Raw genomic sequence first — 19,396 nt, 5'->3', positions numbered from 1 at the left:
GCTTCATCCTGCCTGTTTACTGACTAAAAGGGTAATTTCCTGATGCCAGTCAAAGATGAAAATCCATTTCCCCCATTAGGAAGAAGCTTGGAACCCACAGCCTCTCTAGGTATTACTATTCAACCATCACAGAGCAAGAAGACTAATCCTGCAGGAGAAATATGCCAGGCCAGGCAGAATCCCAAAACGTGAGCCAAAAGTGAACATTAATCAAATACCTGGAGATATGACTTGACTATGCCTTGACTATTTCAAATATCTATATCCCTTGACCTGACCATTTTCTGAGGTTCTGTCCTGTATTTCTAATTTCCTTAAGTACTCTCCAGCCAGCTGTGTAGCCAGAAACTCAATATATCCGAGATAGAACACATCATATTTTCTCCTAAAAGTGTTTCTCCTCCAGTATTCCCAATTTCTATTTGTATTACTTTTTAGTCTTAAGGCTCTGACACTTCCTCTTCATTGCCCCATGCATTCCCTCAGGAGACGAGGCTGTAGAGTCTAGCTCTCTAGTATCTGGAGCACCTGTCCCCTCCCCTTCATTCCTATGGCCACATCCATTGTTCAAGCCTTCAACATTCAGTACCTCTTGCTTGGCCTATCATAGAAGCCTTCTCACCATCCCCACAGTGTCAGTCCCTTCCCCTCTCCTCCACATGGTGCTGTCTGGTTAATTTTCCTAAAGCACAGCTCTGTTGATGTCACTACCTGAAAAGCATCCAACCTACTAAATAAAATCTAAATCATCTTAATCCATGATTGGGCCTCAACCTTATCTCCCGCTCCTCCCACTCACATGGCCTATGTTCCATCCAAACCAAACAGCCTGCTGCTCTCCATTTATTCATGCTCTGCTCTTTCCATGCTCCAGATCTGTGGTCTCACCATTCCCTTTGCCTGAAATGCCCTTCTTGCTCATCTATGCATGTCAGTATACTACCTGTCCTGCAAGACTCAGCAAATCACACTTCCTCCATATAAAGCCATCTCTGAATTATCAACAGCAGGTCTGCTCTCCCATAACAATCTATTCATACCTCTTCTGCGTAGCTCATCTCTCCAACTAGACTGGTACTCCTGGGGTAGTTCTGTGACCGATTCATCTTTATACACAGCACCTACTTCAGGGCTTTGGTCCAGTATATAGCTGAACTGAATAAACAGTTACCACTTCTGGAAGAGCCTGTTTGTTTTTAATATATATTCAGAAAACAGTGCCACTGTACCCAATTGATCAACTATGGTTGTACATCACCATTTTATTTCCTGCATTATTTTTCTTTTTCTTGAAAGTAGCAACTATAATATAATACATAGTAAGTGTTTCTACAAATTTTTTCCTTCTCTATAGATATTTAGAAAGTGTCTAACTTCACGAAGACACAGAGAAGCAAGTGTAAGCCAAGACTGTGCTTACTCACCCTGACCATTCTGCCTGGTACCTGGTACAAAGCCTTTGACTAGTCTTTGGCTCCTCCATCTTCCTCACTCTTCATATTCAGTCACGTTCCAAACCCTAGAGATTCTTTAATATTATCTCTTACATCTCTGCTCTTCCTTACATTCTACCTTGGTTTTTACCTTCACTCTTCTTACCTGGCCTAAAGCCTCCTAAATTATCTCCCCATTTCCAGTTCATTCTACACACCACTGTTGGATGAATTTTTCTCAAGCCCTGTCATGCCATTCCCTTTCAGCAGTCCCCAGTGGTCCACCAAATACAGGATAAACTCCTCACCAGATGCTTCTAGGCCCTCCACTATAGTCCATCTCACAAATGTCAGCTTGCAGTCTAGTTAGGAAACTCACTGCTTCTCAAACCTGCCAGTGTATTTTGGCCTCTAGGGCTTTGCTCTTGCTATTTCCTCTGCTCGTTCACTGAAACAAGCAGTTATTAAATATCAAATCTGCACCAAATTCTGGGTAAGTGCTGAGAATACAGAGATGAGTGTAACCTAGTGCCTACCCTCAAGGAGCTCACAGAGCTAGTGGGGGATATAAAAATAGAAATAAATTATTAAGAAAATGTGGAAAGGACAGCAAGAGAAAGTGCTTATTTTTGCCTAAGGTGTCATGGAAGAGGTAGCATTAGAGGTGAACAGAAGCTCAGCGCACTAAGCAGAATGAAGAGAAGCATACCTCAGGCAGCAGGAACAGGATGGGAGACGGCACAGAGGTTTATAAGGCTATATGCCATGGAGTAGCAAGAGGTGATGCTGGAAAGACAGGTAGGGGCCTGATCATGAAAGCCCTTGGTTGGCATACCAAAGAATGTAGGACTTCCCTGGTGGCACAGTGGTTTAGAGTACGCCTGCCAATGCTGGGGACACGGGTTCAATCCCTGGTCCGGGAAGATCCCACATGCCACGGAGCAACTAAGCCCGTGCGCCACAACTACTGAGTCTGCGCTCTAGAGCCCACGAGCCACAACTACTGAGCCCACGTGCCACAACTAGTGAAGCTCACGTGCCTAGAGCCCGTGCTCTGCAACAAGAGAAGCCACCGCAATGAGAAGCCTGCGCACCACAACAAAGAGTAGCCCCCGCTCGCCACAACCAGAGAAAGCCTGCGTGATGAAGACCCAACGCACCCAAAAATAAAAAATAAAAAAGAATGTAGATTGTGTCCTGAATTTTGTCATTTATGCATTCAATCAACATTTTTTGAGCACCCACTATATGTCAGGCACTGTTAGGTGCTGACCACTCATATACTGCTGATGGCAACGTAAAATGGTATAGCTGCACTGGAACCTTGAAAACATTATGCTTAGTTGAAAAAGATCACATACTGTATGATTCAATTTATATGAAATTTCCAGCATAGGCAAACCTATAGAAACAGAAAGTAGGTGAGTGGTTGCCTAGGACTGGATTGGGGTAGTTGGGGGAATATAGGGAGGGTGACTGCTAAAGTGGAAGGGAGTTCTTTTGGGAGTAATGAAAATGTTCTAAAATTGATTGTAGGGCTTCTCTGGTGGCGCAGTGGTTGGGAATCTGCCTGCCAATGCAGGGGACACGGGTTCGAGCCCTGGTCTGGGAAGATCCCACATGCCGCAGAGCAACTGAGCCCGTGAGCCACGACTACTGAGCCTGCGCGTCTGGAGCCTGTGCTCCGCAACGGGAGAGGCCGCGATGGTGAGAGGCCCGCGCACCGCGATGAAGAGTGGCCCCCGCTTGCCGCAACTGGAGAAAGCCCTCACACAGAAACGAAGACCCAACACAGCAATAAATAAATAAATAAATAAAAATAAAATAAAATTGATTGTAGTGATGGTCACACAATTCTGTGAATATACTAAGAGCTAATGAATTGTATACTTTAAATGGGTGAATTGTATGAGTGAATTACACCTCAAAGTTTTTAAGTAAATAAAATAGACATAATAAATATGTTATAAGAGGGTATGCACTTTGGAAAAAAGAAAAAAAGCAGGGACTTCCCTGGTGGTCCAGTGGGTAAGACTCCACGCTTCCACTTCAGGGGGCATGGGTTCGATCCCAGGTCAGGGAACTAAGATCCCCCATGCCACACCTCACAACCAAAAAAAAGAAAAAGAGCAGAGTAAGGGGGATCAAGAGGGCTGAAGGGGGGGGCAGTTTGCAGCATTAAATATGGTGATCAGAGTAGGCCTCACTGAGAAAGCAACATCTGAGCAAAGACAGACAGGAGGCAGAAGAGTTGAACATGAAACAGGTATGAGCAGGAAGGGAAGAATTTGAAATATGCAAGAGGCAGATGTCCTAGGACCTAGTAATTAGATGAGATAGTCCTAGGAAAATTCCCAGTTTCAAATCCCTGAGATGCAAGGATGGTTGAATATACACAAGAATGTATCAATAAATGTGATATAGCACATTAACAGAATGAAAGATTAAAATCATATGATCATCTCAATAGATGCAGAAAAAGCATTTGACAAAATTCAACATCCTTTCAGGATGAAAACTCTCAACAAATTGGGTATACAAGGAACATGCTTCAACATAATAAAGGCCATATATGACAAGCCCACAGCTAACATCATACTCAATGGTGAAAGACTGAAGGCTTTTTCCTCTAAGATCAGGAACAAGACAAGGTGCCCACTCTCACCACTCCTATTCAATGTAGTACTAGAAGCCCTAGCTAGAGCAATCAGGCATGAGAAAGAATAAAAGGCATCCAAATCAGAAAGGAAGAAGTAAAATTGTCTCCATTTGCAGATAATATGGTCTTGTATATAGAAAATGCTAAACACTCCACAAAAAACTGTTAGAACTAATGAAAAATTCAGTAAAGTTTCAGGATTAAAAAAAGGAACACAGAAAAAATCAGTTGCATTTCTATACACTAACAATGAACTATCTGAAAAAGAAAAAGAAAAATTCTATTTACCATAGTATCAAAAACAATAAAATACTTAGGAATAATTTAACCAAGGAGGTGAAAGAACTATACACTGAAAACTACAAGACTTGACTAAAGAAACTGTAGAAGACACAAACAAATGGAAAGATACCCCATATTCATAAATCAGAGCAATTCATATTACTTTTTTGGTTTTTTTCTTTTAATTTTATTTATTTATTTATTTATTTTTGGCTGCATTGGATCTTCGTTGCTGCACGTGGGCTTTTCTCTAGTTGCAGTGAGCGGGGGTTACTCTTGTTGCGGAGCACGGGCTCTAGGAGTGCGGGCTTCAGTAGTTGTGGCTCATGGGCTCTACAGCACAGGCTCAGTAGTTGTGGCACACGGGCTTAGTTGCTCCCTGGCATGTGGGATCTTTCCGGACCAGGGCTTGAACATGCATTGGCAGGTGGATTCTTAACCACTGTGTCACCAAGGAAGTCCCAAGAATTCATATTGTTAAATGTCCATACTACCCAAACCATCTACAGATTCAATATGATCCCTATCAAAATTCCAATGGCATTTTTCACAGAAATAGAAAAAACAATCCTAAAATTCTTATGGAACCACAAGAGACCCTGAACAACTAATGCAATTCTGAGAAAGAAGAATAAAGCTGGAGACGTCACAATTCCTGAATTCAAACTATACTACAAAGCTACAGTAATCAAAGCAATATAGTACTGGCATAAAAATAGACACATTGACCAATGGAACAGAATCAAGAGCCCAGAAATAAACCCACACATATATGGTCAACTAATATCTGATAAAGAAGCCAGTGGGGAAAGGATTATCTCCTCAATAAATGGTGGTGGAATATTCACATGTAAAAGAAGGAAATTGGACCCTATTTTCACCACTCACAGAAATTAACTCAAAATGGATTAAAGACTTAAATGTAACACCTGAAACCATAAAACTCCTAAAAGAAAACACAGGGGAAAATTCCCTGACATTGGTCTTGGCAACAATGTTTTTGGATATGATACCAAAAGCAAAAGCAATAAAGGCAAAAATAAGTGGGACATCAAACTAGAAAGTTTCTGCACAACAAAAGAAACAATCAACGAAATGAAAAGGCAACCTATAGAATGAGAGAAAATATCTGCAAACCATATATCTGTTAAGGAGTTAATATCCAAAATATATAAGGAACTCATAAAACTCAATAGCAAAAAAAAAATCCAATTAAAAAATAGGCAGAGAGGGGCTTCCCTGGTGGCGCAGTGGTTGAGAATCTGCCTGCCAATGCAGGGGACACGGGTTCGAGCCCTGGTCTGGGAAGATCCCACATGCCGCAGAGCAACTGAGCCCGTGAGCCACAATTACTGAGCCTGCGCGTTTGGAGCCTGTGCTCCGCAACAAGAGAGGCCGCGATAGTGAGAGGCCCGTGCACCGCGATGAAGAGTGGCCCCTACTTGCCGCAACTAGAGGAAGCCCTCGCACAGAAACGAAGACCCAACACAGCCATAAATAAATAAATAAATAAATAAAAACTAGTAAATTGGCCACATAAGATCTTTAAAAAAAAAAAAAAATAGGCAGAGGATCTGAATGGACATTTTTCCAAAGAAGTCATATAAATGACCAACAGGTACATGAAAAGATGCTCAACATCACTAATCATCAGGGAAATGCAAATCAAACCTATCATTTCATGTTAGAATGGCTGTTTGCAAAGAAGAGGGGGAAAATCCACCTGTGTCATCAGTCCTGAGGCTGAACAACTAGAACAACCTGAAGGAGGCTGGGAGAAAGAAAGGGAAAGCCTGAGAGAAGCCTCAGAGAGATGCGCAATCCTGAGAGCTGAGCTCTGCTTAGCAGGTGTCTTCACTGAGCCACCTCCTTGGGATGAAGATGCTCAAATCCAAACATGACTCTGTAGGTGTTTCCCCTGAGACTTTTCTTTACCAACAGTGAAGTCACTGGCCCATTCTGTCTTGGAGACTTCATCCTGGGACTATCTATAATGAACTATAGAGGTCATCTGGCCATCCCCCAGCCTGAGATTCCCTTTCTGCTCTCCCCACTTAGCAAAGTGAGCTCTTCTCCAAGGGAAGGGTATTTATTTTTGTGGATGGGGCGATGTAAGTATGGGGGAAAAAAGGAGAGTCTAGGGGAAGAGGAAAGAAAGGTATAAAAAGGTGTGGAGAAGTAGGAAGTGTCCAGGGGCTCCAGGAGGAAGTAGAGATGGTTTAATCTCTGCCTAAGCACCCACCAGGGTGTCCCTTCTTTGTTCCTCCTTCCCCATCATCAGTCTCCAGATCCCATCCTCACCAGCCCAGGTCTTGGTCAGTGACAGGGCCCCAGGGAGGAAGCAGGAAGGTTTGGGGCCCCATGAATTGACCTCTCTGGTTGCCTTGGAATCTGGGGTGAACATAGGGTCACAAGCCATTGGTACCGATATTAGAAATGTTAATATTGACTACTACCTCTGATTGGTTTCTCTACAACCTGGAAACCCAACAGAAACTAGCCATGATACTATGTCATCTGTCTCTCAGTAGAGCAACCATAAAGACCTGACACAGGTGTGAAAATGAAAGGGAAAACCAAGGGAAAGGCCTAGGGAGATTGGCAATCCTCAGTGCTTTAGGCTCTCTGCTAAACTGGGCTTCCCCACCTAGTCATTGTGCTTGGGATGTGCTGAAGACTCTCATATCCAAACCTGGAGGTGTTTCAGGCTTCCATGATTTTCCTCTTCAGCAACAGTGCAGAACATATTCCATTCCTCAGAACAATTTTTTTGGAGTCTGTTATGATACCAATGAGACTACTTGGCTAATTCCCTGCCTACTTTTCCTTTTATTCCTTTCCAAGAATCTCTCTGCATGAGTTCTCCTGCCCCCAACCCTGACTTTGTGGATAACATAGAAATATGAGCATGGATTCTGAAGCTATATTACTTGGGTTCAAATCAGGCTTTACCATTTACTTGTTGTGTGGCCTTGGGCAAGTGAATTAACCTCTCTACCTGTGTGCTCATCTTCAAAATGGGAAAAGAACCCTTCAGTGATTTGTTGGGAGAGTTAAATGAGTTAACGCGTGTAAAGCACTATGTAATTGTTAGATATTATTAGTATTATTTTGGTGGTTGTTGTTTTATTATTGCCATTCTGGGCCTTTATCCCTGAGCCCTACCACTTCCACTTTTTCACAATATGTGCAACTCCAGGTATAGCAACATCCTTAGTCATTTCTATCTGCTTTTTATCACGACGTTGGGCCATACTGGTTCACCCTGACTTTCTTCAGTCTCAAGCAGAGGACTTCTCTCTCCGCACTATAGCACATGGCAAAGTAAAGAATAGCTTTTATTCCCTTCTTTTAAATCTTCAGACCTGGGCTTGTCTATAAGCTCCAATCAGTCTAGTCACTGATCCTAAGAGTGAGTCTATAAACAGCACATGGATTCATGGACCGATAGATCCATCGTGACATTCTTTGTTCTCACATTGGGCATACAGACTAGGTGTTACTTTAAAACAAAGAATGTAGCCCACCATCCAGTTCTACAAGGATCAAGTCATTAGCCTCTGCAGTCACTGACCGGCAGTACACCCTGAAAAGAATTCAGGATGAAAAATGCGATAAGGCACTCTATGCTTTGGAAAAACAGACGCCTTAGATAGAGATATCTTAGGGGGGGAAAATTTTAATGAACCCAGATTCTTGCATCTTCTCATACAGAGAAAAGCACTAAAATCATTAACTAAGATATCTGATCCTCATGATTAGTAGTAACCTTTTACCAAGATGTATGCTTGACTACACACATTCCCTAGCCAAAATCATACATATCCTGGCTTCTCCTCCTACCCCTTTGGAGCAGTTCGTCAGAGCTATCTGAGAGGCTCTAGTCCCAGGCTATAGTCCTCAGTAAGACCTTGAATAAATTCAACTCACAGCTCTTACATTGTGTGTTTTTCTTTCAGTTGACATACTCAAGCCAACAATTGTTTATCACAGTTAGATGCCACTATGCACCCACCATAATGTTTTAACTGAAAAAGGTTGACAATATCAAGTGTTGGCAAGAACAATCAAGCACTGCTATTGAAAGAGTAAATTTATTCAATCAATTTGAAAAAAACAGTTTGTCATTATCTACTGAAGATAAAGATCCACCTTCTCTATACCCATAGATTCCATTTTAGGTATTTAACAACAACAACAAAATATGTACACCATAAGATGGGTTTGCAGCAGCATTATTTGTGATAGCCAAAAGCTGGAAACAACCCAAACATGCACAAAGAGTAGAATGGATAAATAAGTTGAGATATGTTCATGTAATGGAATGCTATACGGTGACAAAAACAAACTATAGCTACACACAATTACATGAATGAATCTCATAAACATAATATTGTGACACAAAAGAACACATACTACATTATTCCATCTACACAAAGTCTTAAACAGACAAAACTAATCTAGGTTGCTACAAAAGATTACTGGTTACCTTTGGGGAGGAGGTAGGGGTCCACGATTGAGAAAGGTATTAGTGGGTTGTTTACAGTGCTCATAATGTTCTATTACTTGACCTGTGTGGCTGTACCAGAAGTACTAATTTTGTGAAAATTCATTGAACCATCCACCTGTGTGTTCTCAACTCAAATTAGAAAAATAAAAATACCGCTTTGATTAAAAAGAGAAGAAGAAAAGAAACAGTGTGAAGAAAATCACTTCTGTGTTTGTTATAAAATTCTTATCAAGAACACTGTGCATCTATACACTGTGCAAGATCCCACATGATAAATCCTGTCATACATTTAGTACCAGGAAGATTTTGTCTTTTCTAAGTACATAGTATACTATTGATTATTTTTAAATTATCTAGTTCTGCATATTAGAAGTTTAAGGCCAAATTTAATGTTCAATCACAGTAATTCTATTAGTCCTTGTAGACAGCAATTTTTCTTCTCTCCTCTTTCATCACTTTGATTTTCTATTTCTTTTTATGTTTCCATTTGCATTTTAATAACTTTTTTTTATATATGTCTTTTACTATAAGTTACCTCAAACTCTTTTTGAAGATGCTACATTGTCCAAGCATAAAACTTAACAGATTTTCCAACCTCAGTCTCACCCCAAAAGCTGACTCAATCCCTCTGCCAAGGCAGAAAAAATTAGCAAATACTCCAGCAGCTGATGCCTTGTACTGGCATAAATATATATATATATACACACACACATATATGAAATATGATATATATGAAATATAGTAAATGTATATATACACACATATATATATATCATACTTCATTTCATATCAGTATATGAGATTCCACAAAGAGAAAGGAAAAATGTTACCTGAGGAATTCTTGTTTGGGAATGTACATCAGATTTCACCTACCTTTGGAATTTTACTTCTTCTCTGTTCTCCACAGGATTAGAAATGTAACAAGTGAGAAGGAATAATGGGACTATTAAACCCTTGTTTACTGGTCACGTGGGTTAAAAAAAAGAAAGAAAAAACAATTTCGCCACTCCCACTGCAAAGAGCTTGCTCACAGTAGGAGATGGGGGTAGGGTTAGGGCAGGACACAAACTAGACCACAGAGCTTCAGTAACACAGTTCTCAGGACTTAATTATATAAGGCCGCTTTTGCTTACCCAAAAGTTCACAAACTTACCCCACAGCTTCCCGCATTACCATAAAAGAGCTGGTTTTCCACACTGTCAAGAATTCCAATTTACAGAGCATACCCAGGGGGTCCTATTTATAAGTATAAAATCACTCTCAACTTCTAAACAATACTTTCTCAAACTCCGAAAGAATAAAGATCAAAAAAGCAGAGAACACAATGGCGATGAAATTTCTTTCAGAAATCAAAGTTGAAGGGTCTTTTAAGAAAATTAAAAACCATAAACAAGATCTTTAAAAAAATTTTTGTTTAACTTAAAAAAAAATTTTTTTAAAAAGATCTCTCTCGAGGCTTCCCTGGTGGCGCAGTGGTTGAGAGTCTGCCTGCCAATGCAGGGGACACGGGTTCGAGCCCTGGTCTGAGAAGATCCCACATGCTGCGGAGCAACTAGGCCCGTGAGCCACAATTACTGAGCCTGTGCGTCTGGAGCCTGTGCTCCGCAACAAGAGAGGCCGCGACGGTGAGAGGCCCACGCACCGCGATGAGGAGTGGCCCCCGCTTGCCACAACTAGAGAAAGCCCTCGCACAGAAACAAAGACCCAACACAGCCATAAATAAATAAATAAATTAATTAATTAATTAATTAATTAAAAAGGAAAAAAAAAAGATCTCTCTCGGGACTTCCCTGGTGGTGCAGTGGTTAAGAATCCGCCTGCCAATTCAGGGGACACGGGTTCAAGCCCTGGTCCGGGAAGATCCCACATGCTGCAGAGCAACTAAGCCCGTGTGCCGCAACTACTGAGCCTACGTGCCACAACTACTGAAGCCCGCACGCCTAGAGCCCGTGCTCTGCAACGAGAAGCCACCGCTCGCCGCAACTAGAGAAAGTCCACGCAGCAACGAAGACCTGACCCAACAGAGCCAAAATAAATAAATAAATAAATTTATTAAAAAAACCTTTCTCCAAACAGATCTTACCCCAAACCAAAACACACACCATTTGCTCAGGAAGAGTCCCGTCCTGGAGACTTCAGAGGACTTCATGAATCCCCACTGGGCAGGGTTCCTTTCCTTTCCCCCACGCTGCCCACCCGCCCCCCCCCGCCCCCCCCGCCCCCCCCGCCCCCCCCCCGCCCACCGCTTCCTCACCTCCTTCACAACACCGCCCTCTTGTGGTCAGAGTCCAGGCTGCTCCACGCCTTTGTGCCAAGCCCACAGTTCTCACCAGTGTCATTCTTGCTCAACTGGAGAATCAGACCTGTTACAGCCAAAATTAAAAGTAGAAAGCCCCCATCCTCTGAGTAAGTTGGAGCCTCTGCTGGAGTCAGGGGGCGGGGAAGCAGAGTCCCCTTTTAGATTGCCAACCTGAGATCAGCTTCTGCAAACTGGGGCTTTCAGCCTTAATGCTGTCAGACACCTTTCCAAAAGAGCTGTAGCTGGACAGGAATAAAGACGCAGACATAGAGAATGGACTTGAGGACACAGGGAGGGGGAAGGGGAAGCTGGGACGAAGTGAGAGAGTGGCATGGACATATATACACTACCAAATGTAAAATAGATAGCTAGTGGGAAGCAGCTGCATAGCACAGGGAGATGAGCTTGGTGCTTTGTGTCCAACTAGAGGGGTGGGATAGGGAGGGTGGGAGGGAGACGAAAGAGGGAGGAGATGTGGGGATATATGTATATGTATAGCTGATTCACTTTGTTGTACAGCAGAAACTAACACACCATTGTAAAGCAATTATACTCCAATAAAGATGTTAAAAAATAAAAAAAAGAGCTGCAGCTGCTTCGTGTCCTAATCCGCTCTAGCAAATTAATCAAACCCAAGGAGGGAGTGGTGGGAACCTTCGATTTAAAGCCAATCAGTCAGAAGCACAGGTAACAACCTGGGCTTGCAATTGGCATCTGAAGTGGGCGGGGGAGTCTTGTGGGACTGAACCCTTAACCTGTGGAATCTGACACTATCTCTGGATAGATAGTGTCAGAATTGAGTTGAACTGTAGGACACCTAGGCTGGAATCCAAAGAATTGGTTTGGATGTGTGGGGAAACACACCCATGCCCCACAGTGGAACTGGTATCAGACTCCTTCAGCACCCTTTCACAACTCTCTCCTCTCTTGGCTCCTATGAAATCACACTCTCCTAGCTCTCCTGCTTCTATTCCTATTTGTTCTCATTGTCCTTTGCTGGTTTCTCTCCCTCTACCCAATTTTTAAAGTCAATATCTTTAAGAGTTCTATCCTGGCCCTTCCTCTCTTCTCACTGTACACACCCTCCTTGTTTGGGGACCTCAGTCATCATCAGCTTCAACCCTGATCCGAGTTCTAATGACTTGCAAATCTCTGCCTTCAGTCAAGACCTCTCCTGACATCTAGCTCCTCATATCCAACTACCTGCTGGGCATCTTCCACTTGAATTCATCCATTCATTCCATAAACATAGAGTTCCTACTATGTGCTAGGTCCAATGCTAGTTACTGGAGATAATAGAGGTGAGTAAAATGGACATGATATTTGAAATCTTAGAACTTATTATTTTAGTAGGAAAAAATAGACATTAAATATATATTCCCACAAATAAATATATAATTACACACTGTGATGAGGGCTATGAAAGAAAAGCGTAGAGAGCTTAGGGAGTATCACAGTAGCAACTCAAACTCAACTTTTCAAAACTGAAATAATGATGATTCAGTGCAATCTGATCCTCCTCCTTATTTTCACATTATTTCCTATCCCTACATGTATTCAACAAATACTCAACACATTTAATGATTGCCCACTAGGTGCCAAACAACCCCTTCCAACCAGTTGCCCAATCCTGAAACCTGAGAAATCATCCTAGACCACTTCCTCATCCCCCACATCCAATCAATATTAATTCTTAGTAATATCTCTTAAGTCACTTATGTCCACACAATCACATCCATCTCTACTTTACTGCCTTACTTCAGGCCACAAGTGTTTGTGCCCTGGATTCCAGCAACAGTTTCTTGGGATTGCTCTGCCTCTGGTTGCTCTTTCCCCTTCTATTTGCCCTTTACAGGGCTCCAGAGTTTATTTCTAAAACACAATTCTGATTATGTTTCTCCCCTGCTTAAAAGCCTTCCAAGACTCCCCACTGTCTTCAGACAAATCCAAATTCCTGTGGAGGAACAAGGTTTGATACTGTGTTTTGATCTGAATCTGCCATCCTTTATTTTAAGCAGTCTGCAAGGAGGAAGCTAGATCCCAACAGTATACAGCTTTATGATTAACAAGAAAACCTATACAATATGTATATTGGCAGGTTACTTATCAAAAATCTGCTAGGTTCATTTATAGCTTAGGTGAAAAATTCAATTTCACATATTATATCCATCATATAGATTAAAAAACAATTGCAATATCCTATAACACATGTTTTATCAGCTTTGAAGTCATCATTTGCTTTGTGGTTAAAAGAATCATTCCTGTGAGATTAAACTAAAACTTTGTCATTTAAACAAATATGAGGGTACTCTTTATTACTTTTCAGTAGTTGATGATAACAAGTGATAAAACCTATCATAAACTGAAATATGACCTTGGCTCCACCTAGATAGTCTCCCTTTGTTTATGATGCTCTTCTGTCAACAGAACATTAATCTTCTTTTATTTTATTGAGGAAGAAAATAACTAGCACAGGAGTACATCAAATTTTCAATTTGTTTCAACAATATTATTCACTCCCAAGGCTTCTCATCAAATACAGATATGATCAATATTTTATTATAATTTTAACCAAAACTGAATTAAAATGGAAAACGAATAACTTTTTTTTTTTTTGGCCACACCTCGTGGCATGCAGAATTTCCCTGACCAGGGGGAAGATGAATAATTTTTATTTCCACACTCTTTAGCTTGGCATGCAATGCTCTGGCCATAGCTTGCCTCTTAGTCCCATCTCTCACTATGCCTTCCCTTCAAGTCTGAGTTCTGACTATATGGAACTATTACTGGCAGGTTCCTGAAAGCACCATGCCATTTCCGCTTTTGTGCCTTTGCTCCCTGTATCAATCTTGTCCAAGTCTTTAAAAAAAGATTGATGCCACATTAAAAGGATCATACACCATGATCAAGTGGGGTTTATCCCAGGAATGCAAGGATTCTTCAATATACGCAAATCAATCAATGTGATATACCATATTAACAAATTGAAGGATAAAAACCATATGATAATCTCAATAGATGCAGAAAAAGCTTTTGACAAAATTCAACATCTATTTATGATAAAAACCCTCCAGAAAGTAGGCATAGAGGGAACTTACCTTAAAATAATAAAGGCCATATATGACAAACCCACAGCCAACATCGTTCTCAAGGGTGAAAAACTGAAACCATTTCCACTAAGATCAGGAACAAGACAAGGTTGCCCACTCTCACCACTATTATTCAACATAGTTTTGGAAGTTTTAGCCACAGCAATCAGAGAAGAAAAAGAAATAAAAGGAATCCAAATCAGAAAAGAAGAAGTAAAACTGTCACTGTTTGCAGATGACATGATACTACACACAGAGAATCCTAAAGATGCTACCAGAAAACTACTAGAGCTAATCAATGAATTTGGTAAAGTAGCAGGATACAAAATTAATGCACAGAAATCTCTTGCATTCCTATACACTAATGATGAAAAATCTGAAAGAGAAATCAAGGAAACACTCCCATTTACCACTGCAACAAAAAGAATAAAATACCTAGGAATAAACCTACCTAAGGAGACAAAAGACCTGTATGCAGAAAACTATAAGACACTGATGAAAGAAATTAGAGACGATACAAACAGATGGAGAGATATACCATGTTCCTGGATTGGAAGAATCAACATTGTGAAAATGGCTATACTACCCAAAGCAATCTACAGATTCAATGCAATCCCTAATCAAACTACCAATGGCATTTTTCACAGAACTAGAGCAAAAAATTTCACAATTTGTATGGAAACACAAAAGACCCCGAATAGCCAAAGCAATCTTGAGACAGAAAAACGGAGCTGGAGGAATCAGGCTCCCTGGCTTCAGACTCTACTACAAAGCTACAATAATCAAGACAGTATGGTACTGGCACAAAAACAGAAATATAGATCAATGGAACAGGATAGAAAACCCAGAGATAAACCCATGCACATATGGTCACCTTATCTTTGATAAAGGAGGCAAGAATATACAATGGAGAAAAGACAGCCTCTTCAATAAGTGGTGCTGGGAAAACTGGACAGCTACATGTAAAAGAATGAAATTAGAACACTCCCTAACACCATACACAAAAATAAACTCCAGATGGATTAAAGACCTAAATGTAAGGCCAGACACTATAAAACTCTTAGAGGAAAACATAGGCAGAACACCCTATGACATAAATCACAGCAAGATCCTTTTCAACCCACCTCCTAGAGAAATGGAAATAAAAACAAAAATAAACAAATGGGACCTAATGAAACTTCAAAGCTTTTGCAGAGCAAAGGAAACCATAAACAAGACCAAAAGACAACCCTCAGAATGGGAGAAAATATTTGCAAACAAAGCAATTGACAAAGGATTAATCTCCAAAATATACAAGCAGCTCATGCAGCTCAATATCAAAAAAACAAAGAACCCAATCCAAAAATAGGCAGAAGACCTAAATAGACATTTCTCCAAAGAAGATATACAGATTGCCAACCAACACATGAAAAGATGCTCAACATCACTAATCATTAGAGAAATGCAAATCAAAACTACAATGAGGTATCAACTCACACAGGTCAGAACGGCCATCATCAAAAAATCTACAAACAATAAATGGTGGAGAGGGTGTGGAGAAAAGGGAACTCTCTTGCACTGTTGGTGGGAATGTAAATTGATACAGCCACTATGGAGAATAGTATGGAGGTTCCTTAAAAAACTAAAAATAGAACTACCATACAACCCAGCAATCCCACTACTGGGCATATACCATAATTCAAAAAGAGACATATACCACAATGTTCATTGCAGCACTATTTACAACAGCCAGGACATGGAACCAACCTAAACGTCCATCAACAGATGAATGGATAAAGAAGATGTGGCACATATATACAATGGAATATTACTCAGCCATAAAAAGAAACAAAACTGAGTTATTTGTAGTGAGGTGGATGGATCTAGCGTCTGTCATACAGAGTGAAGTAAGTCAGAAAGAGAAAAACAAATACCGTATGCTAACACATATATATGGAATCTAAAAAAAAAAAAATGGTTCTGAAGAACCTAAGGGCAGGACAGGAATAAAGATGCAGACGTAGAGAATGGACTTGAGGACACGGGGAGGGGGAAGGGGAAGCTGGGACAAAGTGAGGGAGTGACATGGACATATATACACTACCAAATGTAAAATAGATAGCTAGTGGGAAGCAGCTGCATAGCACAGGGAGATCAGCTCCGTGCTTTGTGACCACCTAGAGGCGTGGGATAGGGAGGGTGGGAGGGAGGCTCAAGAGGGAGGGGATATGGGGATATATTTATACGTATAGCTGATTCACTTTGTTATACAGCAGAAACTAACACAACATTGTAAAGTAATTATACTCCAGTAAAGATGTTTAAAAAAAAATGCTGATGCCAAAAGACAGCCGGGTTATAAATTCATCTATAACATTTCATTATACTTCTTGATTTGGGTCCATTGCCCCTACTAGACTATAACTTTCTTGGAAGTAGAACCCATATCACTTTTTCTCCCCAGAGCCTAGCTAAATGTCCAACACAAATTTTCATTAACTCTTTGTGGAATAAATGAATAAGTTAAAGAATGACTGAATGAACTATATCTTTCCCAAACAGATCATCCTTTTACATGCTAAAAACATCCAGAATAACAACAGGAGCTGGACTGGAAGTCCATGAAGTAGGTGTCTAAGTCTGCAAAGAACTTGAACTGAGAGACCTAGGGCTGACAGATTACCCAAAGAGGTTGATAGTAGACATAAATAGTAAATGTAAAGGGGATGGTAGATAGCATAAGGCTTGAAGGACAAAGGGGTTTTGCACCTATGAGGATGAAAACACAAGGGGAAACCAACTGAATGGTAATACTGCCTCCCAGCGGCCCTTGGGATAAAAGCCTCTATACCAGAGCACTTTCACAAAATAATAGCTTTCTCACTTTGAGCGGTTCTGGGCTATGAGCTGGGCCAAGCATCTCTTACTTTATCTCATTTAACCCTTACAACAGTCCCTTGTAGACACATAGCTTGTAGATTAGGAGTTAATCACACAGACTCTGGAGTCAGGATGTCTGGCTCTCCTACTTACTAGGTTCGTGACCTGGGACAAATTACTTTAATTCTCAGCATATGTCCCCATCTCTAAAATAGGGATAATATTAGTACCTATCACATACATCCTTGACAGCATAGCAAATGCTATATAAACGTTAGCTATTATTATGCCCTTTTGCCTGGTGAGGAAAACTTACCTTAAATAAATCAAGCATACAATAGGAACTCAATAAATAAACTTCCTTTGCTTTCTCCCCTTATGTCTTAGCTCCTTACAGTGTGCCCTCCTTAATGGTCCTGAAATTTAAATAGGGGACTCCCAAATAGCTCAAAGAAGTCAGTTCCTAAAGGGAGCAATAAGGAATCTCCAGTAAAGAAACTGAGAAACCTCCATTGAAAAGCTCAGGGCATGTGGTTCTGGAAAAGAGAACTCTATTGGCACTCTTGTTACTGTTATTAGAGTGAAGACCTTCCCAGCAATGAAATTCACTCTACTCAAAACAGAATGCACGGAGACTGTGAAAATCTACTAAGATTTGTGCAGGATGTCACATTTCTAGAAATATTCAAATAAATATGATCTGTCCAGAGCCTATTTTTCACCACTTTGCCCACAGAAGCTAAGGGACCATGATCACTTTCAAGATTGGGCTAATAATACCCTACTAGAGAGTCTATTCTCTCGTTGCTTTCCTACTATTATTGTAAAAATAAAATTCATGAAAATGATAGTTTTCAAGTGACACAACACTGATGCGATTATCAGACTGCCCACCCCAGTCCACCTTTGAGATGAGATGTATCTTTACCTGGTAAGACTTACTGGCAGATCTGCACATCGATAGCAAACAGGCTCCTTTCATACTTGTAAAGCTCTCCATGCTTCCTCAAGCTTCCTCTGATTCAGATTTTAGTATTCCTGGGTGTTCTATTTGAGAGACTGAATATACAAACAATGACCAGACCATATTTAAAAACAGAACTCTGACCCACAACCTGCCCGAAGCCTACCCGGGAAACCAACCCCCTTATCTATAATAAACAGCCCAGGAAGCCAGCCTGCTTTAAGTCAGATTTGTAGGAAGTCAGACTGCGGTGTCTAGTGATAGTCCAGGAAGCCAAATAACCCATATAACAATCCGCTCAAAATAGCCAGGACCTGATTAACTGACAGCTTCCCTAATTTTTGTCCCCACTTCCAACTTAGGACCAACCAGAGAAAGCCACATATGCACCCCTAACCAATCACACAGGATGCCCCTCTCTTGAGTTAGCCCACCTACAACTTACCCATGAAAACAGCCTTGAATCAGGACATACCTGAAACCTTCCCTTTTTTCACTATTAAGCTTTCCAACTCCTCTGCCTGCCTATGAGTCTCTGCCAAAATACAAGTGATGGTGGCTGACTCCCTTTCTAAATATAGCAAGCTCTTGAATAAATAGCTTTTGCTTTTCTCATTTGGTTGGTCATCATTTATTTCCACATATCGGACCTAGTAATTCTACAAAGAACTAATTTCCAAACCCTCTTTAAAAGATATTGGTTGGGCTTCCCTGGTGGCACAGTGGTTAAGAATCCGCCTACCAACGCAGGCATCACAGACAGGTTCGAGCCCTGGTCCGGGAAGATCCCACATGCCACGGAGCAACTAAGCCCGAGCGCCACAACTACTGAGCCTGCGCTCTACAGCCCGCGAGCCACAACTACTGAGCCCATGTACCACAACTACTGAAGCCTGCACGCCTAGAGCTCATGCTCCACAACAAGAGAAACCACTGCAATGAGAAGACCGCGCACCGCAACGAAGAGTAGCCCCCATTCCCGCAACTAGAGAAAGCCCATGCGCAGCAACGAAGACCCAACTCAGCCAAAGATAAATAAATAAAATTTTTTTTAAATCTTAAAAAAAAAGATATTGGTTAACATTGTTTAAATGTGTTGTTTCTAAAACAGTCATAAAGTTAGCGGAGAACATCTCTTTTACTTCATCTTAATAACCTAAATCTATATGCTCCAAGACTCACCTTTCGGCAGAAGATATCCTTGGAACGGGCGCAGCCTCCTTCTGCCCACCTGAGTAGTGGAGATAGTGTCGAAGCGGGCGGGCGGAGACCCCGGGAGCGCCTCCCACGCTCAGGCCGAC

The 19,396-nt window shown here is 41.2% G+C and overlaps 1 protein-coding gene across 6 annotated transcripts in view; it reads right to left on the bottom strand.

The window, feature by feature from the left end:
• Window positions 1–19,361, bottom strand: part of LOC132373316 (17-beta-hydroxysteroid dehydrogenase type 6) — a 32,384-nt gene extending 13,023 nt beyond the window's left edge. Inside the window, exons 1-3 of one of the 6 annotated variants that reach the window (XM_059936229.1) lie at window positions 19,278–19,361; window positions 18,060–18,190; window positions 11,139–11,247 (exon numbers count right to left, since the gene is read on the bottom strand). In XM_059936229.1, coding sequence (XP_059792212.1) covers window positions 11,139–11,223 — 85 coding nt within the window. In that variant the 5' untranslated portion in view covers window positions 11,224–11,247; window positions 18,060–18,190; window positions 19,278–19,361. Of the gene's footprint in view, window positions 1–9,757; window positions 9,826–10,986; window positions 11,066–11,138; window positions 11,248–18,059; window positions 18,191–18,540; window positions 18,586–19,277 lie in introns of those variants that run through there. The other 5 variants (XM_059936232.1, XM_059936230.1, XM_059936235.1 and 2 more) reach the window with 5 other exon arrangements.
• Between the last annotated feature and the right edge of the window lie 35 nt (window positions 19,362–19,396).

The sequence above is a fragment of the Balaenoptera ricei genome, chromosome 10, assembly GCF_028023285.1.
Source record: "Balaenoptera ricei isolate mBalRic1 chromosome 10, mBalRic1.hap2, whole genome shotgun sequence".
In the NCBI taxonomy this organism is placed as follows: domain Eukaryota; kingdom Metazoa; phylum Chordata; class Mammalia; order Artiodactyla; family Balaenopteridae; genus Balaenoptera; species Balaenoptera ricei.
The sequence above is the reverse complement of the archived record's forward strand: the minus strand, read 5'-3'. Positions and strand labels throughout refer to the sequence as shown.